This window comes from Rhinatrema bivittatum, chromosome 3 (genome assembly GCF_901001135.1).
Source record: "Rhinatrema bivittatum chromosome 3, aRhiBiv1.1, whole genome shotgun sequence".
Taxonomy (NCBI): domain Eukaryota; kingdom Metazoa; phylum Chordata; class Amphibia; order Gymnophiona; family Rhinatrematidae; genus Rhinatrema; species Rhinatrema bivittatum.
In genome coordinates, this window is record NC_042617.1 from 589,904,704 (window position 1) to 589,931,635 (window position 26,932).

Consider the following 26,932-nt stretch of genomic DNA (forward strand, 5'->3'; position numbering starts at 1 on the left):
GGGATGGCTCCACTAACAGCCACCAGGCCTCTGTGTTTCCTTCAGCTGCCAGCGGGATGGCTCCACTAACAGCCACCAGGCCTCTGTGTTTCCTTCAGCTGCCAGCGGGATGGCTCTACTGGTGGTTGCCAGTCCTCTCTTTTCTTCCGCCATCAGCAGGATGGGATCTGCTGGCAGCCATTAGGCCTTTTTCTTTTCCTTGGCCAACAGGATGGACTCCAGTAGTGGCCTGGAGGATCAATGCAACCCTCCCCCCAAACTCTGTGTTTTGGGTGGGCAGCAGTAGGAGTTTCAAATCTCAGTCTACCACACTTCGTCTACGCAGACGACGTACAGATCCTTATACCTATCTCCGATTCCATCAACAATGCCCTACAAAGATGGGACAGCGCCCTTACATCCATTAACTCTCTCCTCACTCAGCTCAACCTAGCCCTAAACCCCACCAAAACAGAACTTATGATCAGATCCCCACAGTCCATCAATTCATTACCTACACCTGCAACCAATGCTCCCCCCACCCCTCACACTTTCTCCCAAACCGTTAGGAACCTAGGTGTCACACTCGACCCCCAATTCAGCATGCAAAAATACCCTAGACTACTCAAATTCGTTGCTCCTAGGTCTCCCGAAAAACAGCCTTGCCCCCCCTCCAACTACTGCAAAACGCAGCTGCACGTATTTTAACCGGCTCCCGCAGAAAAGAACACATCACACCTGTCCTCAAACAACTTCATTGGCTTCCCATCACTGCCAGAATCCAGTTTAAAACCCTCACCCTCATACACAAAGCCGTTCACAACCCTGACATGCTATGGTTCTCTGACAGTCTACACATCCGTCTCCTCTCCAGACCCACCAGAACACCCTACACAGCAAATATCCACACTCCTTCCCCCAAACTCTACCACCTAACAACCACCAAACAACGTGCGCTCTCCCTAGCTGGACCCTCCTTATGGAACTCTATCCCCACCTTTCTACGCCACGAAACCTGCCCCAAAAAATTCAGACAAAACCTCAAGACGTGGCTTTTCGCACGAGCCTACACCTGAACCCCCTGCCCTTCACACCTACACTCCTCCTCCCCAAACCCCTCCCCCCTACCCCTTACCCAAATCATCCTCATTGTAAAAAATTTACTTGTATATAATTTCTGTATATAATTTTACTGCCTATATATAATCATGCTCCCACGCTTATAATCATTTCACCTAGCTTATATTTTCTTGTACAATAATTTCCCTTCATGTTTCCCCCCTCTTACCACTCCCCAGTTCTTTAATCAGTTTCAATGTAAAGCCCTGTTGGCCAGTTTTATGTTACATGGAAACCGATGTGATGTTTGCATAACGAACGTTGGTATACAAACATTTTAAATAAATACATAAATAAATAAAAATATTTAAGCAACGTCATCTCCTGCTGACCTCACAATAAGAACTGTAAGACTGGCCTCGCGGCAGCAGATGACGTATGCTTAAATGTGACTCTTGCTGACCCTGCAAGGGGAGGAAGATAGTGGCACACTGGTTGCGAATCGCTGCTCTAGAACAAGGGTGAAAGGATGTAAACAGTAATAATCTAAGTAAATGTTTCTTTATAGAACGGATGTTTGATGCATGGAAACAGTGGAGACTGGGACAGTGTATGAATTCAAGAAAGCATGCGACAGGTACAGGGGGATCTCTGAGGGAGAGGAGGGGACTATGAAGCTGAGCACGAGATGTGGGTTGGTCACATGGTCTTTATCTGTCATCACCTTCCATGTTTCTCGTACCCAAAACGATAAAGCACCAGACAGAAGGACAACTAAAAAGGCTGGATAGACCAATTGATCTTTATCTGCCGTTTCATTTTTGGGCCAGTAATTCCTTCTTTTTCTTCCAGATCCACTGGAACCAGAGCTATGAAATGGCCCCATAAGCTTTCATTCCCTAGGATTGCCCCCCCCCCCCCCCCCTGTTCCTGGTCTAGTGCATGCAGCAAGGGTCCTGAGGCCGGGACCCAAACACCAGCCCTGTATTCTGGGCTTTAACCTTGACCAGCAGCTGTCACCCTCTACAATGGCCATGACGCCCTCCCCTCCAAGGGGCTGTGAACGTTGCCGATGTAGCTGCCCCCGCCAATTTAATCTGCATATCAAACCAGGGGCATCCCCACTGCATCATGAGTCAGTGCAGCTGTAGAAACTGATGCAACCCCACTTCTGCCTTAATTTTATTACGCTTCAGCTATAAAAGCCTTGTGAAAGGAGGCAAGAGATTCCAACCAAAATAGGCAATCTTTTTTTTTAATTTATTGGTGTCTCCTTTTTTTAATACACGGATATGGAAATTTAAAAGAATATTTTGTAATTCATTGTTTTTCAACCCTGCCCTGGAGAAAACTGGTCTGATTTTCAGGAAACCGCAATCAATAAACATGAGACCCAGTGCGTGCAAATTTCTCTCTTAACTGTGGCTATCAAAAAAAAAAGGAAACCAGAGCAATTAATTGTACCTGTAAGACAGGATTTGGAAACACTACTCTGGTTAGTGGCTACCAAGTAACGCTCCAGAAACTAAAGCAGGAACCAGAGGGGAATCTGAAACATCACAGGTAGATTTTAAAAACCCACACGGGGAGGGGGAGAGGGAGTCAAGCTGACCCTCTCTATGTCTCCCACTGTAAGAGGGGCACGTTCAGCTCAGGGTGGGTTTGGGGGGGTGGTGTTACTGGGGTGTACAGACCCTTCTGCCCTAGGCAGACCCTGTAACACCCCTCCCCCCTGAGCTGAACGTGCCCCTCTTACAGTGGGAGATATAGAGAGGGTCAGACTGACTCTCTCCCTCCCCCCAGGTAAAGGTGCACCTGTACGCACAGCGGGGATGTTTTAAATGATGCACGTGTACTTCCACGCAGGATATAAAATTAAGCGTACGCCCAATACGTGCATTTCTGGGCACAGGCGCGCTCCTTTTAAAATGTACCTGTTAGGTGGTCATTTTCAAAAGGATTTGTTTGCGTAAATAAGCTTTTAAAAATTGCTACTTTTGTGGGTGTAACGCCTTTAAAGATTCACTCCATAGGGGTTTTACACAGGTACACGGGCGTTGGTAGATGGCAGCTATATATATGCTACCTTTACAGGAGTAACCGCTTTGAAAATGACCCCCACCCCCTTATTAAAAAGGGTAGGTGTAGGTTTTAAAATGCCTGGTGTAGACCTGACATAAACAGGGACCGTCACACAGAGCAAGTGCAAGCGCACCTACGTATGGACTGTGAAGTGACGTACGAGACAAAAGCTGTGCCGTGTTTCAATCACACAAGGTGGACAAGTAAAATAATTGGCATGTGTCAATTATAAACTAGTGCAGCAACCGCTGAGGACGCCTGGTTTCCCGGGCAGGGTGGGATAACACAGTAGGGCTCCAAATATACCTTCGCAGCATGGTGACTTTTTCAAAAGCTAACCGGACAGGTCTTGATGCCTGCCCCCTGCTCCCCAGGGAGAGGCAGCCAAGGCATTGTCGTAACGGCCCACTCAGGCAGGGGATGCTCTTATTATTATTATTATTATCATCATAAAACTGCAGCCTCACTGCCGCCCACCACCCACAGCCCCTCAAGGCTGGGTAGGGGGAGAGAGAGTCCCCTGATAGGGCTTACAGAGCCCCTGGAAAATGGAGGCAGGGCCTTTCTAAAACCTCTACCACCCTGCACCAAGAAGCTTCATGAATTGTAACGTCCTGCAATTTAGTTGTGGATTACTGGGGCCCCCACCAACACATTTACAACTGGCCTGATGAGCAATTAAAAATGTTACCTTCCTGCCTATAACGGATATTTCTATTAACTAGGATTTTTAAAGCTTATTTAGCTTTTTTTTTTTTTTTTAATCAATATCATCATCTTAAGAGGGCAATTTGCAAAGCTACTTACCCTGGTGAAGATGGGTTTATGCAGGTAAAAGGGTCTGCCTGAAAGTCTTCCATAGCCAAGTTAAAGAGGGGTATTCCTGAGGAGGGGGTGGGAGGGGATTTTTAAATGCCCTGCACTATCCCCCCCCCCCACACACACACACATGCGTGGCTGTCAGCACAAACCGCTGTGCAGTAACAGTCGTGCCCACAAAGCCCATGGACACAGCAGACATCTCTACTTGAGGGTGGTGGTTGTACTCATAAACAGCCGTCTGAAGCATACGGAAGCGAGAAGTACAACGCGCGTCAGAAACTGCGCAGCACACCCACGGCTCCACGCTGAAAAGCCACATGTGCACCTGCGGCCCAGGTTTCATCACCTGCTGAAGCTGTAGGGAATGAGAGGACACTGCTGGATATAATGTGAGATACACTTGTATCCTACGGAGGCGAGGCACAGGAAACTGCGTATCCTGAATCTGTAAAATTAAAGCAGTCCTTAGAATGTGATATTTTCCCTATGCGGACAGTGCATGTCAATTAAACTTGGTAGGTTTGTACTGCAACAGATTCATTCTTGTCTATTTTTAAATTGTGGAAAGAAGCACCAGGGCCTTTAGTAAATCAGAAAATCTTGTACTCTCCAGCAGAACTCATGGAAGGTGCACGGTAATCTTTTCATGCACTAAGATTCTGCACCCTATGATAAGGGGTCAATTCAAATCTTTTCAGCATTACCGCATACAAAGAAGTCTAAAAAATAAACATATGATTGTATTAGCTGGCTTGGCTTATAATGTGCATCAGTCACCCACTACCTGCCAAGCACATCAGAAAGTACCCGTAGATTTCAGCCACTGCCAAAATGTGAACCTGCTCGCACAGCAGGACTCCCGCTCATGTCCATGTAGCTTAAACGTAATGAAATGATGATTATTAGTCACTGTATCCTCTCCTCCTCCTCTTCTTCTATGCAGAACTCCCGCTCATGTAGCCTAAACGTAATGAAATGATGATTATTAGTCACTGTATCCTCTCCTCCTCCTCTTCTTCTATGCAGGACTCCCGCTCATGTCCATGTAGCCTAAACGTAATGAAATGATGATTATTAGTCACTGTATCCTCTCCTCCTCCTCTTCTTCTATGCAGGACTCCCGCTCATGTCCATGTAGCTTAAACGTAATGAAATGATGATTATTAGTCACTGTATCCTCTCCTCCTCCTCTTCTTCTACGTAACTTTCTTTCGCACCGCTCATCTTTTTCAGCCTCAGCTCTTCTCGGAAGTTGTAAGGAAAAAGCATGGGGTCTTCCTCGCAGAATCCTCTGTACACGTCGCACAAGCTTTTGAAGTGTGAGATGGAAAGCTCGTATGGGCGCAGCGTTGGGTCCACATCTGCCAGCATAAGCATTCGTTCAGTACGCTTCAAGCGCTCGGCTTCCGGAAACAAGTTCCTAAAGGAGGAAGAGTAAATGCAGTGCTTTAATATCCAATTAAAGGTGCTACCTTCTGCTCACAGCAATGGGCCAGCAACACCAGCGTCCAGGTCGCTTGGAAATGTCCAGCAGATCAAGACCTAGTCCAAGCCACTCACGCCCAGATCAGGCAGCCATCCCCCAACTCTACCAATGGACCCGGCCTCCAATCATCCGAACCCCAGCTACACGATTAACCTTCATCAGGAAACAGATTCCTCAGCCTAATTGTGTGCTGAGTGAAATATTACTCTCTTACATTTATTTTAAATCTGCTGCCACTTTCCTGCAGTGTTCCCTAGTCCTTGGTACTATCTGAGACCGTAAATAACTATTTATTTATGTAAAAACTCTTCTATACCGTCGTTAAGTTAGATAACCATCACAACGGTTTACAGCAAGGCACGCTAATGAAAATGTGAGTGGTATAGAAATGTGAGTGGTACATTTCCTATGAATCTCTTCCACACCACTCTCGTTTTATAAACCTCTGTTCTATTCCGTCTCAGTCATCTCTTCGCCAAGGTGACGAGCCCTAACCTCTTCATAAAGGGAGTCCTTCTCTAGGGCTAACTGGTACCGGTGAAGGAATGATCATATAAACCCAATCTGGTCTCTGAAATCTAGAAATGATTTGTAACAGTTTTGTTAAAGTGTATGAAACGGTGAGGTCCGGAGGGAGAAAGGGGCTGCATATCTGATCCGTAGCACGAGCCTCTCACCCTATTAAACTATATTTCAGCAATGACCTAATGAGTGTTTCATTCTGGCAGGTGTCTGTGACTGTTTGCCTATCCATTAGCTGGGATGCAAAGGTGAGACTATGTTCCCTTATTCCTATAATATTATAAACTGTCTCCAACAAGCAATGTACTTCCAACAAGCTGTTATTTTTGATGCTGTATTCGGCTGTAAATACTCACCTTTCCAAACCTGAGTTACAACTCCGCAGAGTAGATATTTTCTTGCCACACAAGGGTTAAAAGGCCACATACGTGCACGTGTGGACCGCCCGCTAGCAACGCGAATTTTAAGAAGCCGGGAATGACACGGGAAGGAAGCAAGCATCTTCAGTGGGATATACGTAAGGTTATGTGATAACCTTAATCATACGATGGAAGCACTCCCAGCCCAGTAGCCTAGCACCGCCCACGGAAGCGCTGGCCCCGGATCACAGGAGGAGGCCACTGCGATCCGGGAAAGCAACTTGAAATCAAGGTATGGGGTAGTGCGGTGGGGAAGGGTTAGGGTGCGCGTTAGGGGGGAATATAGAGGCTGCGAAGTTTACATTTTTGAGGTATAAGGGGAAGTCAGAGCAGGGAATAGGGGAGAGGAACTTTTTTTTTTTTTTTTTACATTAAATGGGCCGTTTTGGGGGGAGGGTGGCTAGTTCGACACCATAGGGAGGCAGGGGACAGGCTGCAATGGGTTTTTTTCCCCCCAGGATTCCTAACTTAACCGGATACATTCTTTGTTTTGAATATATCCAGTTAAGTTTAAAGTTATAGGGCCAGACGAGTCGGGATAGCTTGAAGCCTGCCCTAGCGCAGTCAGAGTTAGCCGGCTAACTCCACTCCTGCCTAGAACGCCCCCGACATATCTGGTGAATTTCCAGCTAGAATTCAGCCGGGTAAGGCACTCGGTACCACGGTTAAGCCATTCAGACATTTGACTTTTCAGTTATCTACCTAAGTGGCTTTTGAATATTGTTTAGCCCGTCCTTTCACAATCAGTGCTGGGCACGGAGTACAAAGTGATGCTGTTACCGCTTTTCTGGTTCGAGCCGGGACATTGCTTTCCCAGAGTTATTTTCTGTGCCGACCAGTAAAAGGCTGGTCTGGTATTCGGATAATACAGCTCAGTGCCTGTCACTCAAGGCGCTCCTGCAAAGACTGGTGTCAGTGATACTGCAAAGAAACATCACAGTTAGAGCAAAGCACCTGACAAAATCACCCATCTCATTTCAGGGTACTGACTCCAAGCCTTTGGGACCCGGGAGCGATGGCGTGAAAGACTTATTAGAAAAAACACTGATCCAGAATACATGCAAAGCATGCAAGAGGATGGAGTCATTTTACAGGATTGCGGGGTCAGATGGGCTGGTAGGAGGGGTGGCTCCTGGCATTCACGATGCATGTCAGCAAGAGCGCAGCGCCGGGCACGGCGCTCAAGGCTCTCTTAGCTAGCACCACCTTTTATCCCAAAGATCTGTGACTGGAGTATAAACTGCTAACTCAGGGCTACAAGCCTCGCGGGTTCCTGGCTGGTTAGTTTATTGTTACTCCCTGGCATTGTGCCACTTGCTGACTGGTACACAATTTACAAATAAATGGATTCAGCCCGAGAGGGAAGTGGCAGGGTCTTCAGGGATCACAACAATTTAACAAGGTGAGTGGCCAGCATAATCTTATGAAGACATTGCCATCTTTAATTAGCAGGCTGAACTCTCTCCTGTCCACTATCCCCGCCCTAGCAAGCAGGAACGAAGGCAGGAGGGGGAGAAAGGTGACCATAATCCTAAAGGGAATCAGGGGGCTAAGCTTTTTATAGAGAAGAATATGCTGAATGATTTTCACATCACCCTAAAACTATTTTTCTGTCTGCTTTAAGTTGTCAGTTTAGCAAAAAGTTATTTAACTCCTCCCTATTATAGGAGAAGCTCTCAGGCATATTAAGAGTCCAAACACTAGAAGCTCTAATTCCGATTTTTCTCTGTGGTTTGAAAAAGTCATGGACAGGGGCTGCTAGAGAGCACTGACGGCTTCAGCAGCTTCTGCTTAGAGCTCCGTCTGCTTCTCCACCAACATCAAATGCAGTTTTTAGTCATCCACACTCCTGTCACTTACTGGGCAATAGTTCATCATCTCTGGACAAAATGGGAACAAGAAGTAATAAATGCAGGAGACGAGTGACAGCAATGTGTGTGGTGGGAGGGGGTGAGGGCAGTAATTTGCTAGGTAGAAGGCTTCTTCCGGCCCACAAGTCCTGGAGTTGGGGACCTCAGTGCTTAGCTCACTTGGTTTTTTTTTTTTTAAGTCAGAGATTAAATAAGCGTTAGCTCACGTTTCAGGGAATAGTGCTAGTTCATGATACTGTGCTAGCAGGGTCTGAGACCTTGGGTTCTTGGGTAGAAGGATCCGAGTCCAGGACCTCCAGGCCTAGGGTCATGCTGGCAGAGCACCACCCTAGAAGCTTTACTCTACCTCTAACCTAGGACTCACATTTCCAGCATTAAGAAAAACATGAGCTAAGTCTTCAAGACTTTAGAGCATGGGGAGTAATAGCTAATGCTTTCATTAATGTGATTTACATGAAGGAACACTCATTTTCATGCACACTAAAATCCTTATCTAAAAGTGTGGGTAAAGTTCAATATTGTATGCTCCGTCTATTGGCCCCGTAGATCCTTCAGCCTCATCTCATGTGTTTTTTTATTCCCCTCCACTCTGTCTATATCCTTCTGGAGGTACGACCTCCGTAACTGGACACAATACTACACTCCAGGCATTTTAAAAGTCTGACATTAAGAGCAGACAAATGAAAAATATTTGATCAAGAACCCAACACTATTGCCTGCTGCACCAATGTAGCACATAAACAGCAAATACGACCATACAGACAGCACATTATAGTAATAAAAAATAACACTTACGCAACTCCTCGATGGCAATATTTTCTCCTGAACTGGAACACATTTTGAACAACTTTCTCCACCAGTTTGAATGGCTGCTCAATTTGTGGTTTTATCAACGGGGTAAAATGTACCACTCCTACATCCACCTTTGAAAGAAAACATGACCAATGTCAAGCATTAAGGCAACTTCTTCTTTAATAATTATTTTTACTTTGCGTTAAGCATGATTTCTCCCCGAAGACTCACAAGCAAGAGAAAATGCTAATGGAGTACAGATACTTGGAGCTAAAGATGTGAAACGTTCCTGGCTCCAAGGCAGCCGTCTTTACACTCACACACACGTGCCACATCTGGGTTGCAGGGTTATATTTACAGATACTTGTGTGCATGGTACTGAACACAGCATCCCTTCACGTTAGGCCAATGCCACATCTGGGTTGCAGGGTTATATTTACAGATACTTGTGTGCATGGTACTGAACACAGCATCCCTCCACGTTAGGCCGATGCCACATCTGGGTTGCAGGGTTATATTTACAGATACTTGTGTGCATGGTACTGAACACAGCATCCCTCCACGTTAGGCCGATGCCACATCTGGGTTGCAGGGTTATATTTACAGATACTTGTGTGCATGGTACTGAACACAGCATCCCTTCACGTTAGGCCGATGCCACATTTGGGTTGGAGACTTATATTTACAGATACTTGTGTGCATGGTACTGAACACAGCATCCCTTCACGTTAGGCCTATGCCACATCTGGGTTGCAGGGTTATATTTACAGATACTTGTGTGCGTGGTACTGAACACAGCATCCCTCCACGTTAGGCCGATGCCACATCTGGGTTGCAGGGTTATATTTACAGATACTTGTGTGCATGGTACTGAACACAGCATCCCTTCACGTTAGGCCGATGCCACATCTGGGTTGCAGGGTTATATTTACAGATACTTGTGTGCATGGTACTGAACACAGCATCCCTTCACATTAGGCCTATGCCACATCTGGGTTGCAGGGTTATATTTACAGATACTGGTGTGCATGGTACTGAACACAACATCCCTTCACGTTAGGCCGATGCCACATCTGGGTTGCAGGGTTATATTTACAGATACTTGTGTGCATGGTACTGAACACAGCATCCCTTCACATTAGGCCGATGCCACATCTGGGTTGCAGGGTTATATTTACAGATACTTGTGTGCATGGTACTGAACACAGCATCCCTTCACGTTAGGCTGATGCCACATCTGGGTTGCAGGGTTATATTTACAGATACTTGTGTGCATGGTACTGAACACAGCATTCCTTCACGTTAGGCCGATGCCACGTCTGGGTTGCAGGGTTATATTTACAGATATTTGTGTGCATGGTACTGAACACAGCATCCCTTCACGTCAGGCCGATGCCACATCTGGGTTGCAGGGTTATATTTACAGATACTTGTGTGCATGGTACTGAACACAGCATCCCTTCACGTTAGGCCGATGCCACATTTGGGTTGGAGACTTATATTTACAGATACTTGTGTGCATGGTACTGAACACAGCATCCCTTCACGTTAGGCCTATGCCACATCTGGGTTGCAGGGTTATATTTACAGATACTTGTGTGCATGGTACTGAACACAGCATCCCTTCACGTCAGGCCGATGCCACATCTGGGTTGCAGGGTTATATTTACAGATACTTGTGTGCATGGTACTGAACACAGCATCCCTTCACGTCAGGCCGATGCCACATCTGGGTTGCAGGGTTATATTTACAGATACTTGTGTGCATGGTACTGAACACAGCATCCCTTCACGTTAGGCCAATGCCACATCTGGGTTGCAGGGTTATATTTACAGATACTTGTGTGCGTGGTACTGAACACAGCATCCCTTCACGTCAGGCCGATGCCACATCTGGGTTGCAGGGTTATATTTACAGATACTTGTGTGCGTGGTACTGAACACAGCATCCCTTCACGTCAGGCCGATGCCACATCTGGGTTGCAGGGTTATATTTACAGATACTTGTGTGCATGGTACTGAACACAGCATCCCTTCACGTTAGGCCGATGCCACATCTGGGTTGCAGGGTTATATTTACAGATACTTGTGTGCATGGTACTGAACACAGCATCCCTTAACGTCAGGCCGATGCCACATCTGGGTTGCAGGGTTATATTTACAGATACTTGTGTGCATGGTACTGAACACAGCATCCCTTCACGTCAGGCCGATGCCACATCTGGGTTGCAGGGTTATATTTACAGATATTTGTGTGCATGGTACTGAACACAGCATCCCTTCACGTCAGGCCGATGCCACATCTGGGTTGCAGGGTTATATTTACAGATATTTGTGTGCATGGTACTGAACACAGCATCCCTTCACGTCAGGCCGATGCCACATCTGGGTTGCAGGGTTATATTTACAGATACTTGTGTGCATGGTACTGAACACAGCATCCCTTCACGTTAGGCCGATGCCACATTTGGGTTGGAGACTTATATTTACAGATACTTGTGTGCGTGGTACTGAACACAGCATTCCTTCACGTTAGGCCGATGCCACGTCTGGGTTGCAGGGTTATATTTACAGATACTTGTGTGCATGGTACTGAACACAGCATCCCTTCAAATTAGGCCTATGCCACATCTGGGTTGCAGGGTTATATTTACAGATACTGGTGTGCATGGTACTGAACACAACATCCCTTCACGTTAGGCCGATGCCACATCTGGGTTGCAGGGTTATATTTACAGATACTTGTGTGCATGGTACTGAACACAGCATCCCTTCACATTAGGCCGATGCCACATCTGGGTTGCAGGGTTATATTTACAGATACTTGTGTGCATGGTACTGAACACAGCATCCCTTCACATTAGGCCGATGCCACATCTGGGTTGCAGGGTTATATTTACAGATACTTGTGTGCATGGTACTGAACACAGCATCCCTTCACGTTAGGCTGATGCCACATCTGGGTTGCAGGGTTATATTTACAGATACTTGTGTGCGTGGTACTGAACACAGCATCCCTTCACGTTAGGCCGATGCCACGTCTGGGTTGCAGGGTTATATTTACAGATATTTGTGTGCATGGTACTGAACACAGCATCCCTTCACGTCAGGCCGATGCCACATCTGGGTTACAGGGTTATATTTACAGATACTTGTGTGCGTGGTACTGAACACAGCATCCCTTCACGTTAGGCCGATGCCACGTCTGGGTTGCAGGGTTATATTTACAGATATTTGTGTGCATGGTACTGAACACAGCATCCCTTCACGTCAGGCCGATGCCACATCTGGGTTGCAGGGTTATATTTACAGATACTTGTGTGCATGGTACTGAACACAGCATCCCTTCACGTCAGGCCGATGCCACATCTGGGTTGCAGGGTTATATTTACAGATACTTGTGTGCATGGTACTGAACACAGCATCCCTTCACGTTAGGCCGATGCCACATCTGGGTTGCAGGGTTATATTTACAGATACTTGTGTGCGTGGTACTGAACACAGCATCCCTTCACGTTAGGCCGATGCCACATCTGGGTTGCAGGGTTATATTTACAGATACTTGTGTGCATGGTACTGAACACAGCATCCCTTCACGTTAGGCCGATGCCACATTTATCCAACGCTCCAAATAGCTTCTTGCAGCAACAATTAATGTGCCCTCTTTCAGAAGCATCAATCTAAAATCTGAGTAACTTCAATAAATAATTTAAAACCCTGCATTTATTCCCAAAAGTAACATATTAGATCAGCATCGAAGGACAATACTGTCTCCAGGATATTATAAAATGTTATTTAGCACACAAAATAGGATAGATATGTACACTGGTTTGTTTTTCCAGCACTGTACCAGCAATAGTTTTCTTGATATCATCCTAATAACAGCAATTCTCTGAACTCCCCCATAAAAGAGCCTGTATTACCATGGCAACCCATAAGTGACAAAGCATTTCTCTTTTCTATCATCCCAGCCCCTGCTACTTATCTTCATGACTCTCTCCCAGAGGCCTCCTGCCGGATCCTCACAGGTGGGCGACTCCCCTGAAGAGCACTGGGACTTAACCCTATTCATCCCCTTCTCTGGCGCCCCATTTCCCACTGTCATCCAACACCAGGGGCTGCGGAATGCGGACCGAGCCAATCAAGCTCTGCCCCCCACCCCCTGTCACTCCCCCCTGCCCCCAACCCCTATTTCTTCCCCTCCCATGCTAATCAGTGGCAGGAAGGAGAGAGCCAGGGCAGAACTATGGGCAACCCTTCGATCACACACCCCCCGCCACTCCCAATTTACATCCTGATGGCAGCTCCCGCCTAGCGCTGCTTCCCTCCTCATCATCAGTGGCTCCAGTAACAGCGCTCCTTTCTCTGGCCCAGAAACCCGCCGAGCCTTGTGCTAGCAGGAGTTTACCATTCACCAAATGTTAGCCCTCCAGGCAAAGCTCCTGGTCCTGAAGAGAGCAGTGGTGCCTCGGGCCATCACCCGTGCAGAGTCCTGTGTGGTTCAGAGCTGCGGAGGCGCATGATGCAGCTGACCAACCTCTGCTCTCCTCCTGCCAGCAAATAACTGCGCCCTGGATCTTCCACAGCGATTCTGCGAGAAGGCGGGGCCTTGGCCCTCGGGTCCACCAACAACAAAATGTTATTTTCCATGCTTGTAGCCTCTCTTCCACTTCTCCCTCATTTGTTTCCTTCCTACTGCCTTCCCCCTCTCCCCCATGCTTTCAATTTTACAGGTTTTCCTCCTCCTCCTCACCTCGTCTTCCCCCTTTCATTTTCAAAGCACTTTTTCTCTTTCCCTCTCATCTTCCCCTACCTTGTACTACACACATATGGTTCTCTCTAGTTTCTCTTCGCCCACACTTATTCCGCATCCTTACCAGAATCTGGCACATATCCAATACAAGAAAAGTGTAACAGCATCTGGCATACTTACTGCTATACTATTTTGGCACTAACATTTAGTAAACTAGTATTGCTTCTTTTATGCCAGTTCTTTATTTTGTTTTAATTAACATGCTATGAGCTCGAGAGCTAGCTGGAGCCATAACTGTTGCCTGAGACTCTCCAATGCAGGTCAAGAGCTGGTCCAGAAACATGGAGGGGCGTTCCTGATCCTTTGTCACCGGCTACAGAAGCAGGTCATGCTAGGCCAAGGAATCCTAAAAGGAGTGGCAGCCCCTATTCTATGTTTTCCTAGAAGGGAAGGACTCGGACACTGAAGTTACTAACTGAAACGTTGTTGAACAGATAGACCTAGGGAGGGTATGAACATGGAGGTGCAGAGAAGACAAGGATCAACCATCTTCAGAAGATGTTTGCGAGAGTACCTACAAGATGTTAAAGTGGCCATAATAAAGCACATATTTTACTGAGTCCAGTTGTCTCTTTCCCACTTCATATTATTTCCTATGTCTTTCACTTACGGTGGCATGAGAATAGGGATGTGAATCATTTTTTGACAATTTAAATTATCGTCCGATATTTTTAAAATTGTCATTAATCGTTAAAGAGTGCGAAACAATAGAAATTCCCCCGATTTATCGTAAAAAATCGTTAATCGTCTTAGTGCGCACTAACGGGAGTGTCTTCCCCTTCACATCCCTCTCCTCCCCCCCACTGCTGGTATATGGGAGAGAGTAGGGGAAGGGAAGGGAAAGGGGGAGGTGAAGGGCCAAGCAGTCCCACTCCCTGGTCTTTGAAGGACAGATCTCTTCAGAAAAGGTGGTGGTAGCCAATGGGGACACAGAACGATACCTCTAGCTAATGAACATTTCCTCAAATGTTACTTTTAAACCATTAAGTAACAATTTTTTATAGTGCGCACTAACCTTCCGTTAGTACGCACTATTCGGAAAAACGATTTTTTTACTAAAAAAAATCATGCCGATCAGATTTTTTTCTCTCGCCAGACGAACCCGATCGTTAAAACGATCGGGCACACGATTCACATCCCTACATGAGAATACTTTCCACGTAAAAAAGCTGTTGGCCATGTTTATGTCAAAACCCAGTGTCCTAAAATCAGCACCGGTGTACTTGTGCTTTAGATACCAAATTTTAGAAAGTGCTACTGTATTTTTTCAATTAGTTTTGGATTTCATACTTTTAGTTCTTGATGAGATTACTGGCTGTGCCAAGCACAAGGACATCCCTCTGTCCCTTTCAAGGACAAAATATAAATGACTGCTTCATGGAGCAGCTGGTACAAGAACCAACAAGAGAGGAAACTATGTTAGACCTAATCCTTAGTGGGACACAGTAATTCTTAGTGCAAGAGGTAACAGTGACAGAGCCACTTGGCAATAGTGATCACAACATTATCAAATTTGAAAGAGGACATTAAAGAAATCTACTGTAAAAGCATTTAACTTTAAAGGGTGACTACGATAAAATGAGGAAAATGGTTAGGAAAAAACTGAAAGGAGCAGCTGCAAAGGTTGAGAGTTTACATCAGGCATGGACGTTGTTTAAAAATACCATCTTGCAAGCCCAGACCAGACCAGATGTATTCCATGCATTAGAAAAGGCGGAAGGAAGGCTAAACAACTACCGGCATGATTAAAAGGTGAGGTGGAAGAGGCTATATTAGCTGAAAGCACATCTTTCAAGAAATGGAAAAGGGATCCAAATGAAGAAAACAGGAAACAGCATAAGAAGTGGCAAGTTAGATGCAAAGCATTGAAAAGGAAACCAAAGAGGAAATTTAAAAAGAAGCAAAAACTCATAATACAAACCTTTTCAGGTACATATGAAGTAAAAAGCCTGCAAGGGAGTCAGTTAGACCATTAGACGATCACAGAAACATAAAAATGATGGCAGAAAAGGACCAAATGGTCCATCCAGTCTACCCAGCAAGCTTATGGTAGAAACTGCGGCACCATACAGGTCACCCACTTACTTAGTTTCCCAAACCGTCAAAGTCAGGGTCCTTGTGAGTTGCTGTCTGAGTTTAATTCCCTGTTACCTCTTGCCATTGAAGCAGAGAACAATGTTGGAGTTGCATCCAAAGTATCAGGTTTATTGGTTAAGGGTATTAACAGCCACTTCAGCAAGTTACCCCCATGCTTGTTTTCCCAGACCGTAAAATCCAATGTCCTTGTTGGCTGTTGTGTGAATCTAATTCCCCCGTTCCTCTTTTCCTTCTGCCGTTAAAGCAGAGAGCAGGAGTTGCATCAACAATATGAAGGCTTTCTGGTTAAAGGTAGTAACCGCCACACCAGCAAGTTACCCTATGCACTCTTTTCTTCATTTCCATCCTCTAGCCTTTAGGGATCCACGTGTTATCCCATGTCCCATTGAAATCTTTCACTGTTATTGTCTTCACCACCTCCTCCAAAAGGGCATTCCAGGCATCCACCACCCTCTCCATGAAGAAATATTTCCTGATGTTGGTTCTGAGTCTTCCACCTTGAAGCTTCAACTCATGACCCCTAGATCTACTGATTTATTTCAATGGAAAAGGTTTGTCGATTGTGCATCATTAAAACCTTTTAGGTAGAGGACTTCCGGTGATGATGTAACAGAATCGGAAGCCTGGGGTAAGAGCTCCATGGCCCTTCTCCATAAATTCGCTGCTTGGCATGCCCTAATGCCCCAAATTCACGACCCGGTCCGTGAACACGTACCCTGTGGTGGCCCACAGTATCAAGCGGCCAAAATCCCAAGCCGCAGCGATGGGGAATGAGCCACAGAAACAATCGCTGCGCAGTGGACTGATGGGGCAGCACACCTAAAATGGCAGCCGCACCAGACAATACGAAAACACTGGCAGCAGTTTCTACTAAAGCGCTCCAACAGATCTCTAATAGTGTGTTGGCGGCCCTTGATGAAAGGCTAATTAAAATACAGGCATCCATGGACGATATTAAAGCCACTCTAGAAGGGCAATCCAAGCGTTTAGATCAGGCGGAACAGCAACTCACTGACCACGGATCATGACGTCGAAGCAGCAAGTAAGCGAGCTGCGCGCTCAGCAAAGAATGCTTCTGGAGAGGCTCGGGGACCAGGAAAATAGATGTTTGTACACGTTTGTACTATCTTATCTCCTTGCTAATACTAGTTCCTATGTGATCCCTCCCCCAATACCCTGTTCTATGTAATTTCCATACTGTAGTTCTGATGTAAACCGATATGATGTCCCCATTAATATCGGTACAGAAAAGTCTTTAAATAAATAAATTTTGCCGCAACATCAAGATTATAGGCTTGCCCGAATCCTTAAAGGAAGATGAACTTTATGATTTCATTGAACACTGGCTCCTCGAACATATAGGCCTAACAATGCCTGAAGACCAGCTGCACTGCGAACGCATACATTGGGTGGGCCCGCCACGTAACAAGTCTGCTAGGCCGCGTCCAGTGATAGCCCGCATTATTAACTGGTCCCACAAGACCCACTTACTTAGAGCATTCCACCAACAATAGGATGTGGAATATAGGGGGAGCCGCATTCTCCTATTCAACGATTTTTCTGCGGGCACTGCAGCGCAAAGAAGGGAAATGTCCCCTATGTGTTCTGAACTCCATAAAAGAGGGATTTGATTCGCACTACTGTATCCTGCTAAACTGCGGATTCACCATGATAACAAAGTGCTTTTCTTTACTAAAAAAGAAGAAGCGGCAGCATTCTTAGCATCTCTGCCTATGGATAACGCATCAACAGTTAACCGCTGCCCCATGTTGGGCTGTGTCATATCATGGGCTTAGAAACGACTGGCGGAATGGCTTTTTCTTTCCTATTTTTCCTTCAGATGGGTGTGTTTACTTCCGCACTTGAGCCACTCAGCTATTGCAAAGGGCTACAATGTTTGGGACGCCTTTGTTCTTTAACAATTCTGTCGCAATCCCGTTCTATTTTCTATTGATGATTGTGGGGGTTGTTGTTTCCGTTGATATTGGACTGCCGAGATTGTATAACAGGCTGTTTCAGCAGGAGTGTTATATTAAGGGGGGGGGGGGGTTTGTTTGGATGGAGAGGGGCCATGGGGAAGGTACCTCTCTGCGCATTCAGATATTTCTGGTTTGGGCACGGGGAGACCTTGTGCCCCTTGGAGCATGGAGATACCACTTGTTCTGTTGTGTGTGTGAAGAATGTGTGTGTGTGTCTGTGTGTGTGTGTGTTTGGGTATGAGTGTGATCTGTTGGGGGTTGAGAAGGTACAAGGGGGAAAGGGACAAAGTTGGGATTTTTATGTGTGTTATAGCTGCTGTGGGAAGACCGGAATAGCACAGGTTTTGATGTTTAGGCTGGGAAGCCCTGGGACCCCAGTTCTCGACTATTTTTGGAGCCCATATTGGGCCCCACTACTCCATGCTCGTGCTGCTGTGTGGAATGGTGAAGGTTAAAGTCACCTCACTGAACGTGGATGGCATCCATTCCCCATAAAAAGGGGAAAGCTGTTATCTATGTTTCGGTGCTTGGGATCTTATGTAGTGTTTTTACAGGAGACCCATTTGATGAACACTGAGCATGCGAAACTGAAAAGAGAATGAATGGGCCAGTGCATGTACTCCTCCTTTTCCTCTCAAAAACGTGGAGTGGTAATTCTTATTCATAAACAACTGCCTTTTCAACTAGATTGGGTGTGGCAAGACCCGGAGGGGCACTATGTAATTGCTGTGGGAACGCTATACTGGCAGAAGCTTGCGTTTTGCAATGTATATGCGCCCAACGAATATTCTCACAAATTTTTTACCCATTTTGTCGGGCTCTTAGCTGATTTAAATGGGTATCAATTGGTGGTAGGGGGAGATTTCAAAACGGTGATAGACAAGAGGCTTGATTGTAAACCTGCTAGATCGAAGGATAAAAAAGACCAATACTTGGGGGTTAATTTTATAACTCAGGAACTGAACTTGTTAGATGCTTGGCGGTTGCTGCACCCTGGGGAACAAGATTTTACTTTCTATTCTCACCCACACCAATCATACTCTAGGATGAACTACCTATTGATCTCGAACAATCTTTTCCCGAGAGTGCTGTCTGCCACCACTGGTGCTATCTCTATTTCAGACCATGCACCCATTTCTGTTATTTTGGAGATAGGCTGCTCCCAACATGCTCCATTTTCTTGACAAATGCGCCCATACTTATCTGATTGCATGCTGGGAAGAGTACATGAAATTTAATGCCACCTCTGATGTCATGTCGGCTACCTTGTGGGAAACCGGAAAGGTAGTATTGAGCGATCACATTATCGCCTATGTGGCTAAATTGAACAGAAAACGCAACAGTGAGATTCTACACCTTACTGGTGTGTTGAAATCACTGCAATCACAACATATGCTGCGTATGACCAATTCAGCTTGACTACAGAAAGATCATGCTCGTGAAGCTTTGAATTATTTGTTGCATCAAAGGGTCTCCAAATCGGTGAGATACTATCAATCTCAGCTATATAAGCATGGTAACCGACCGAGCAGACTATTGGCTAATCTGGTGCAGGCTCGCAGTCAAAAATCTATTATAACTGGGATTAAGGACAAGGATGGCACATAGAAGGTTACTCAAGAAGACATTTCCGCCCGATTTTTGGAATACTACAGTGCCCTATACCGTAACCGTGATAGAAATGTTGAGACCTCTGCTTCCTTTTTCCATGACTTTTTCTTGGCCAAAGTTATATCCTGATCAAGTAGCTTTCCCATCAGGGATGGTGAAATCTACTCGGTAATACAGGGGCTAACCTTGGGGAAAGCAGGGGGGCAAGATAGTCTGGGGCCTGAATTTTATAAAATACTAAAGTTCCCTCATTGTCCTCTTTTTACAATGATCTTATTTCTGTTAAAGCGCTTGCACCTTCCATGAATCAATCGATTATAGTGGTACTGCCCAAAAAGGGTAAGGATCCCTTGGAGGTAGGATCCTACAGATCGATATCATTAATCAACGTAGATATAAAAATTCTAGCAGCAGCCTTTGCGACCAGATTGAACACCATACTCCCCTGAATGATCAACCCGGATCAAATGGGTTTGCTAAAGGCAGACAGGGGGTACGAAATGTCCGCCACCTTATAGCAGCCCTCAGTTACCAATCTCCAGTAGAAGCGATGATTCTGAGTCTCGATGCGGAAAAAGCATTTGACTCTCTATCTTGGGACTCTGCAACAATTGGCTTTTCTGGCACCTTCATGACATGGTTCGAAGTCTTATACAATACCCCCAGTGCACGCATCCTAATCAATGGAGCACTTTCTGACTCTTTTCCCTTCCACTGCGGGATGCAGCAGGGGTGCCCACTTTCGCAGCTCTTGTTGTTTTGGCGATTGAACCCCTGGCGACACGATTACAAAGTGAAAGAAAATTTTGGGGCCTTAGTTTGGGAGTCACCCTTTGAAAGTGGCTATGTTCGCAGACGACATTCTCCTGTTTGTGGGACGTCCTCGCAGTAGTATCCCTGTCACAATACAGCTTTTTTCCCAATTTCAAGACATTGCGGGATTGACAATCAACTTCTCAAAGTCTGAGGCGTTAGCCCTGGATCCACAACTCCGACACAACTGGGTGGGTGCTTTCCCTTTCTCTTGGACCTCAGACAATATCAAGTACTTGGGAGTTTGGGTCCCTAGGGACTTAAAATGTCTATATGCGTTGAATATTATCCATGCCTTATTATTTACTTTATATCTTCAGGGGTTAGATTTTAACTAAGGATTGGGTAGTTCTATTCCTGGCGTAAATAAAAGACTTCAATTGCTCTGGCAGGAAAAAAAAGAATCGAATTAAACATTTACATGGGAATCTAAGTAAGAAATTATAGCCAAGAGATATTACTTGAGGCTTTAAGGAGAGAAATTCATGCCTTCCCTTCTGAGTAACTCAAGTAAAGTCAGGATATATTCTGATTGGTTGAGAAAAGAAACTAGCTGAGATATTTTTAAAATATCTCTGCATTATTTGACTCATATCATACTCATTGAAGAAGGTTACTAACAAAGTACCTCGTTCGTAAACTTCCTCTACAGAGCTTTCTAAAAATTGGGTTAAGTTCTCTTTTGAGTATTTTTCACATTAGAAGACACTAGTAAAAATACCAACTTATTTACAACAGGAATGTTTTTATCATCAAACTTCAAAACCTCTTTCATATATTTTTTTAAAGTTATAAGCGCATCTTCCCCTAGGACTTTAGGGAAATTTAATAGGCGTAAATTTAATCGCCTATTATAGTTTTCCAGATGCTCCAGCCTTCTACTAGCATTACTAAAGTCCTTTATAAGCTTTACTGCGCAGTCTGAAATCTTAATAGTTGAAGATTCAATTTTCCCAATTTGATCCTTAAACTCAATTGTTTGCTTCTCAGCTTTTTCCTCCAGCGTCTCAATCTTGGACTTTAATCGCCTCATGTTAGTCCCTTGTTCCTTGAAACAATGGCCTAATCCGGCCACTAAGTCCCACAACGCTTCCAGCGTTACAACCTCAGGTCTAGAGGGAATCTGAAAAGACTCACCCATATCTTCCAAATGGGCTAAGTCTTCTTCCCTCCGTTGCTGTCCTGGGCAATCTCGACACTCCTTCCCGCATTCCAGCGCTCCTTTCAGCGTCGAGGAAAGGAGACAAGCCCCTACCCCTGCTCTGTTTAGTTCCATTGCTCATGGAGATGCAGCTCCTTGACTGGGCAAGTCCTCTCTCGAGCCCCCACCTTCTGCAGTCGCTTGACCGACGTCATCCATCGGCGCCGCGGGAAAAAGAGAGGAACCAGTCAATCTTGGGGCCTGAGGAGGTTGAAAATTCAGAGGGCTTAAAGGTTACCTCCCCTGGTGGTTCCCTCGCTCCCTCGATGTTCTCCACAGTGGGGATTTCGCCCCCCCCCCCTCTTCTTGCCACAACCGGACGTCCCGGGGGGGGGGGGGATTTCAGGCTTTTGTGAATTTTCGGCAAAGTATATAAAACCGGGTAAACCGGATTATTTCTCTTCAATGCTCGAGCTTCGCGGGCTAACAAGAACCCTGTATTAAGTCCTTCAGTACTAAGATCCTGAATAGTGTCTAGAAGTTCTTGAGTGGGATCTTCCTGGAGTTCTAAATAGAATGTACGATCTACCAGCTGTCTATTAATCTCAGCAACATAATCTGTAGTGTTCTGTACCTCAATGGCACCGCCCTTATCAGCGGGTTTAACCACTACATCACGATTCATACTAAGCTGTTTCAAAGCTAAGTATTGATTAGATGTCCATTCAGATGAAAAGGATTTTTTATTTATTGTATATCAGCAAAACATGAGTTTGTGGATCTTAAATGGTCTATTATTGAGAAGGTACATCCAGGTATACGGGGGGGTGATATCCAACAACGCCTCAACCTACGTGAGCAATATTGGATTTTTACTCTACAGACTGTTGATCCGGGGGGACTTAATGAAAAAATCAACTGGTACACCCTAACTTAGTTGATTCCCCCGTACTAAAAGTCTTTGGTCTGTTAAACATACCGTGGTCCGTACTTTACTTGATCTGTCTTTGTAGTTGTCTGCTGTTTATACAATTGTTGAAATATGGCAGGCTAGAATTCCCCGATTCCGCATTTTAAAATTATTTTTAAAATTATGTTAAATTATGTCATTCTATTAGTTTGCCCAAGAAGATGTGCGATTGAGGCTCTTTGGGTCTCAACATACTATATATCTAATTAATAGAATATCCCACTAATTGGAGGACATGAAAGAGGACTCAAATCAGTATAATCGTTCATTACATAGACGACCTGTTAGAAGACTTGCTACCTGTCCAAAAATTTGATTGACATTAGATCGACGTCATATCCGGAGGAAATGGTTATATACCCTGCATTCTCGCCATTTTGAATAAGCAGGTCCGAAAGCGGACCTCCAACGAATGATTGTATAAAAGATGCCATTTTGCTTGCCGATTTGGGAACAAATATTGAGGCTCTACATTCAAGGATTTAGAAGATTTGACCCCTGAAGCAGGACCTGGGTGGTCCGAAACGTAATCACGTCGGGACTCCATCTCTGTTCCCGTTTGGAGCTAAGTACTGCAATGATTTGCGTGAGATTTTCTCGTTAGACAAAAGCGGTTTGTGGCTTTGTTTGAATTTTTTGCATTCACTTCCCATGGCAATATTTTTTGAAAAAGACTAAGAAAAAATAAATAAAGTAATGTGACTCCTCCTATGTTGGGTCTGACTGTTATGCAGATCCAGTTGGCAGTGGTCCTACATATTCTTTTATAATAGAAATTTCATTCATTTATGTGGCATATGAAAATTAACAAATTGACCTGGAAACCTTGTTAGATTGAAGGTAGTAAACACCCAGCTCATGGAATACCTCGACGACAATAACATACTTCACTCCTCACAGTTTGGCTTTCGCAAAAATCTAAGTACCAAAACTCTCCTACTATCTCTCACAGACTTCTTCCTCACCGGCCTTGACCAAGGTCACAACTTCCTCCTCGCCTTCCTCGACATTTCTGCGGCTTTCGACACAATAAGCCATGATCTTCTCATCTCCCGCCTAGCTGACATTGGCATTTCTGGCACCGTCCTCCTGTGGTTCAGATCCTACCTAACAGACGCTTCTCTGTAAAACTTGGTACCTCAGAATCCTCTCTTTTCACCCTATTGCAAGGAGTACCCCAAGGCTATTCCCTCTCCTCCACCCTATTTAACATATTTCCCCTCCCCCTCTGTCATCATCTATCTGATCTTGGCCTCAAATTCTACATCTACGCAGATGATGTCCAAATCATCATCCCTATCCGTGAATCACTAACTGCCACCCTAAGCTTCGGGAAGAAATGCCTTTCCTCTATTAACACTTTACTCACCTCCCTTCAACTCGATCTCAACTCTGCGAAAACTGAGCTCCTCCTCATCCACAACCACCAGACCTTTAAGCTGACCCCTTCTAACGACCCCTTGACCACCTCCTTCATCTCAAAACCCTCTGTACGAAACTTAGGCGTTCTAATTGACCCACATCTGAGCCTTAAGATCCACATTAACTCCATCATAAAAGGAGGTTTTTATAAGCTCATGGCCATAAAAAAGCTCAAGTCCCTACTCCCTACTCATGATCTCAAAACTGTTATCCAAGCTACATTAACATCTAAGTTGGATTACTGAACGCATTGTACCTTGGCCTCCCCTTCTCCACCATCAGACCTCTCCAGATACTTCAAAATGCGACTGCGAGGATAATCAGTAACGCCTGACTTCAGTGCCAGGAAAAATAGTGGAAAGTGTTCTAAACATCAAAATCACAGAACATATAGAAAGACATGGTTTAATGGAACAAAGTCAGCATGGCTTTACCCAGGGCAAGTCTTGCCTCACAAATCCGCTTCACTTTTTTGAAGGAGTTAATAAACATGTGGATAAAGGTGAACCGGTAGATATAGTATACTTGGATTTTCAGAAGGCGTTTGACAAAGTTCCTCATGAGAGGCTTCTAGGAAAAGTAAAAAGTCATGGTGGCGATGTCCTTTCGTGGATTGCAAACTGGCTAAAAGACAGGAAACAGAGAGTAGGATTAAATGGGCAATTTTCTCAGTGGAAGGGAGTGGACAGTGGAGTGCCTCAGGGATCTGTATTGGGACCCTTACTGTTCAATATATTTATAAATGATCTGGAAAGAAATACGACGAGTGAGATAATCAAATTTGCAGATGACACAAAATTGTTCAGAGTAGTTAAATCACAAGCAGATTGTGATAAATTGCAGGAAGACCTTGTGAGACTGGGAAATTGGGCATCCAAATGGCAGATGAAATTTAATGTGGATAAGTGCAAGGTGATGCATATAGGGAAAAATAACCCATGCTATAATTACACGATGTTGGGTTCCATATTAGGTGCTACAACCCAAGAAAGAGATCTAGGTGTCATAGTGGATAACACATTGAAATCGTCGGTTCAGTGTGCTGCGGCAGTCAAAAAAGCAAACAGAATGTTGGGAATTATTAGAAAAGGAATGATGAATAAAACGGAAAATGTCATAATGCCTCTGTATCGCTCCATGGTGAGACCGCACCTTGAATACTGTGTACAATTCTGGTCGCCGCATCTCAAAAAAGATATAATTGCGATGGAGAAGGTACAGAGAAGGGCTACCAAAATGATAAGGGGAATGGAACAACTCCCCTATGAGGAAAGACTAAAGAGGTTAGGACTTTTCAGCTTGGAGAAGAGACGACTGAGGGGGGATATGATAGAGGTGTTTAAAATCATGAGAGGTCTAGAACGGGTAGATGTGAATCGGTTATTTACTCTTTTGGATAGTAGAAAGACTAGGGGACACTCCATGAAGTTAGCATGGGGCACATTTAAAACTAATCGGAGAAAGTTCTTTTTTACTCAACGCACAATTAAACTCTGGAATTTGTTGCCAGAGAATGTGGTTCGTGCAGTTAGTATAGCTGTGTTTAAAAAAGGATTGGATAAGTTCTTGGAGGAGAAGTCCATTACCTGCTATTAAGTTCACTTAGAGAATAGCCACTGCCATTAGCAATGGTTACATGGAATAGACTTAGTTTTTGGGTACTTGCCAGGTTCTTATGGCCTGGATTGGCCACTGTTGGAAACAGGATGCTGGGCTTGATGGACCCTTGGTCTGACCCAGTATAGCATTTTCTTATGTTCTTATGCTCGTAAATCAGACCATATAACTCCCATCCTCAAAGACCTACATTGGCTCCCCATATCATCACGCATCCTGTTCAAAACCCTTACCATCATACACAAAGCTATCTACAATCATAACTCCTCATGGCTCAATGAACCATTTCAACACACACAATCCGCCCGCCCCACCAGAATGAACCTCAAATGACCCATACAAGTCCCCTCACTTAAGAAAGCCCATCTTTCAGCCACAAGGGACCGTGCCCTCTCTATCGCTGGCCCTACGCACTGGAATTCCCTACCCCCCATCCTTCGTCTGGAGCCATGCCCATTTAAATTCAGAAAATTGCTAAAGACCTGGCTTTTTCACCAGGCCTTCCCAGACTAATCTCGTTAACCCGCGGTCCTGCCCCCCCCCCCCCCCCCCACCTCTAGCAGTTAACAGTTAATCCTACTTAATCTTGTAAAACATATTCCTATTAAACCCTATGTAATCATTATAAAACAATTCTGTAAATCAAATAATCTTCTCAGAACCACATGTAAACTTTTAAATCGAGTAATCTTGTAAACTTTGAATATTTCTATATTTGTTAACTATGTTCCATCTTTCCCGTTTCTCTTTTCTATCTTAGTTTGTCAGGTCCGCTGTTATGGAGCCTCATACTGTTTGCCTATCGGTTGTCCACCCCCCTCCCCTGTTATTTGTACTTTCCATCTTTTGTTATTATGTAAACCGATATGATGTGTACTTTAATGTCGGTATAGAAAAGCTGTTAAATAAATAAATAAAATAAGACGGAAGGCCAGAGGTGGGACTGGGAGGAGACCGGGAGAAACAGGAGGAGGAGTACAAGGAAAAAGCTGAAATTCTAAACATATACTTTTATTAGGTGATCACTGAAGAAAGGATTGGTCAAGAACCATTAATTGTTGGCAAGGGTATGTATGGTAGTGGGGTAGATGCCACACCATATATGGAAAACAGTATTTGTATGGAAGTAGGAAAAAGTGAAAGTGGACAAAACCAGGAGGGTTGAATGAGATAACATCCTAGCAAATTAAAGGAGAGGGAATCTGCCCCAGGACTCTTAGGCCAGAAAGCCTCACCTGATCTTCCTACAAAGTCCCTCCACTATGACCTATCCACCCCCAAGTGAAGTGCCCCCAAGTGAAGTACCTTTCCTGTAGCACTATAAGGGACAAAGGGTAGGGCAAGGCGCCCTCACCTCAAAAAAAATACCTCAAGGGAGGCTGACGGTGAGAGAAAGTTTCCTGAACGCTGTACTGAGACAGTTCTGATTACCTGGTA

The 26,932-nt window shown here is 44.9% G+C and overlaps 1 protein-coding gene across 5 annotated transcripts in view; it reads right to left on the reverse strand.

Moving 5' to 3' along the window:
* Positions 1-26,932, reverse strand: part of TFB1M (transcription factor B1, mitochondrial) — a 181,503-nt gene that overhangs the window by 21,178 nt on the left and 133,393 nt on the right. For 2 of the 5 annotated variants that reach the window (XM_029596706.1, XM_029596708.1), the window contains exons 7-8: positions 9,036-9,163; positions 3,823-5,362 (exon numbers count right to left, since the gene is read on the reverse strand). In XM_029596706.1, coding sequence (XP_029452566.1) covers positions 5,110-5,362; positions 9,036-9,163 — 381 coding nt within the window. In that variant the 3' untranslated portion in view covers positions 3,823-5,109. Of the gene's footprint in view, positions 1-3,822; positions 5,363-9,035; positions 9,164-26,932 lie in introns of those variants that run through there. The other 3 variants (XR_003855776.1, XM_029596709.1, XM_029596710.1) reach the window with 3 other exon arrangements.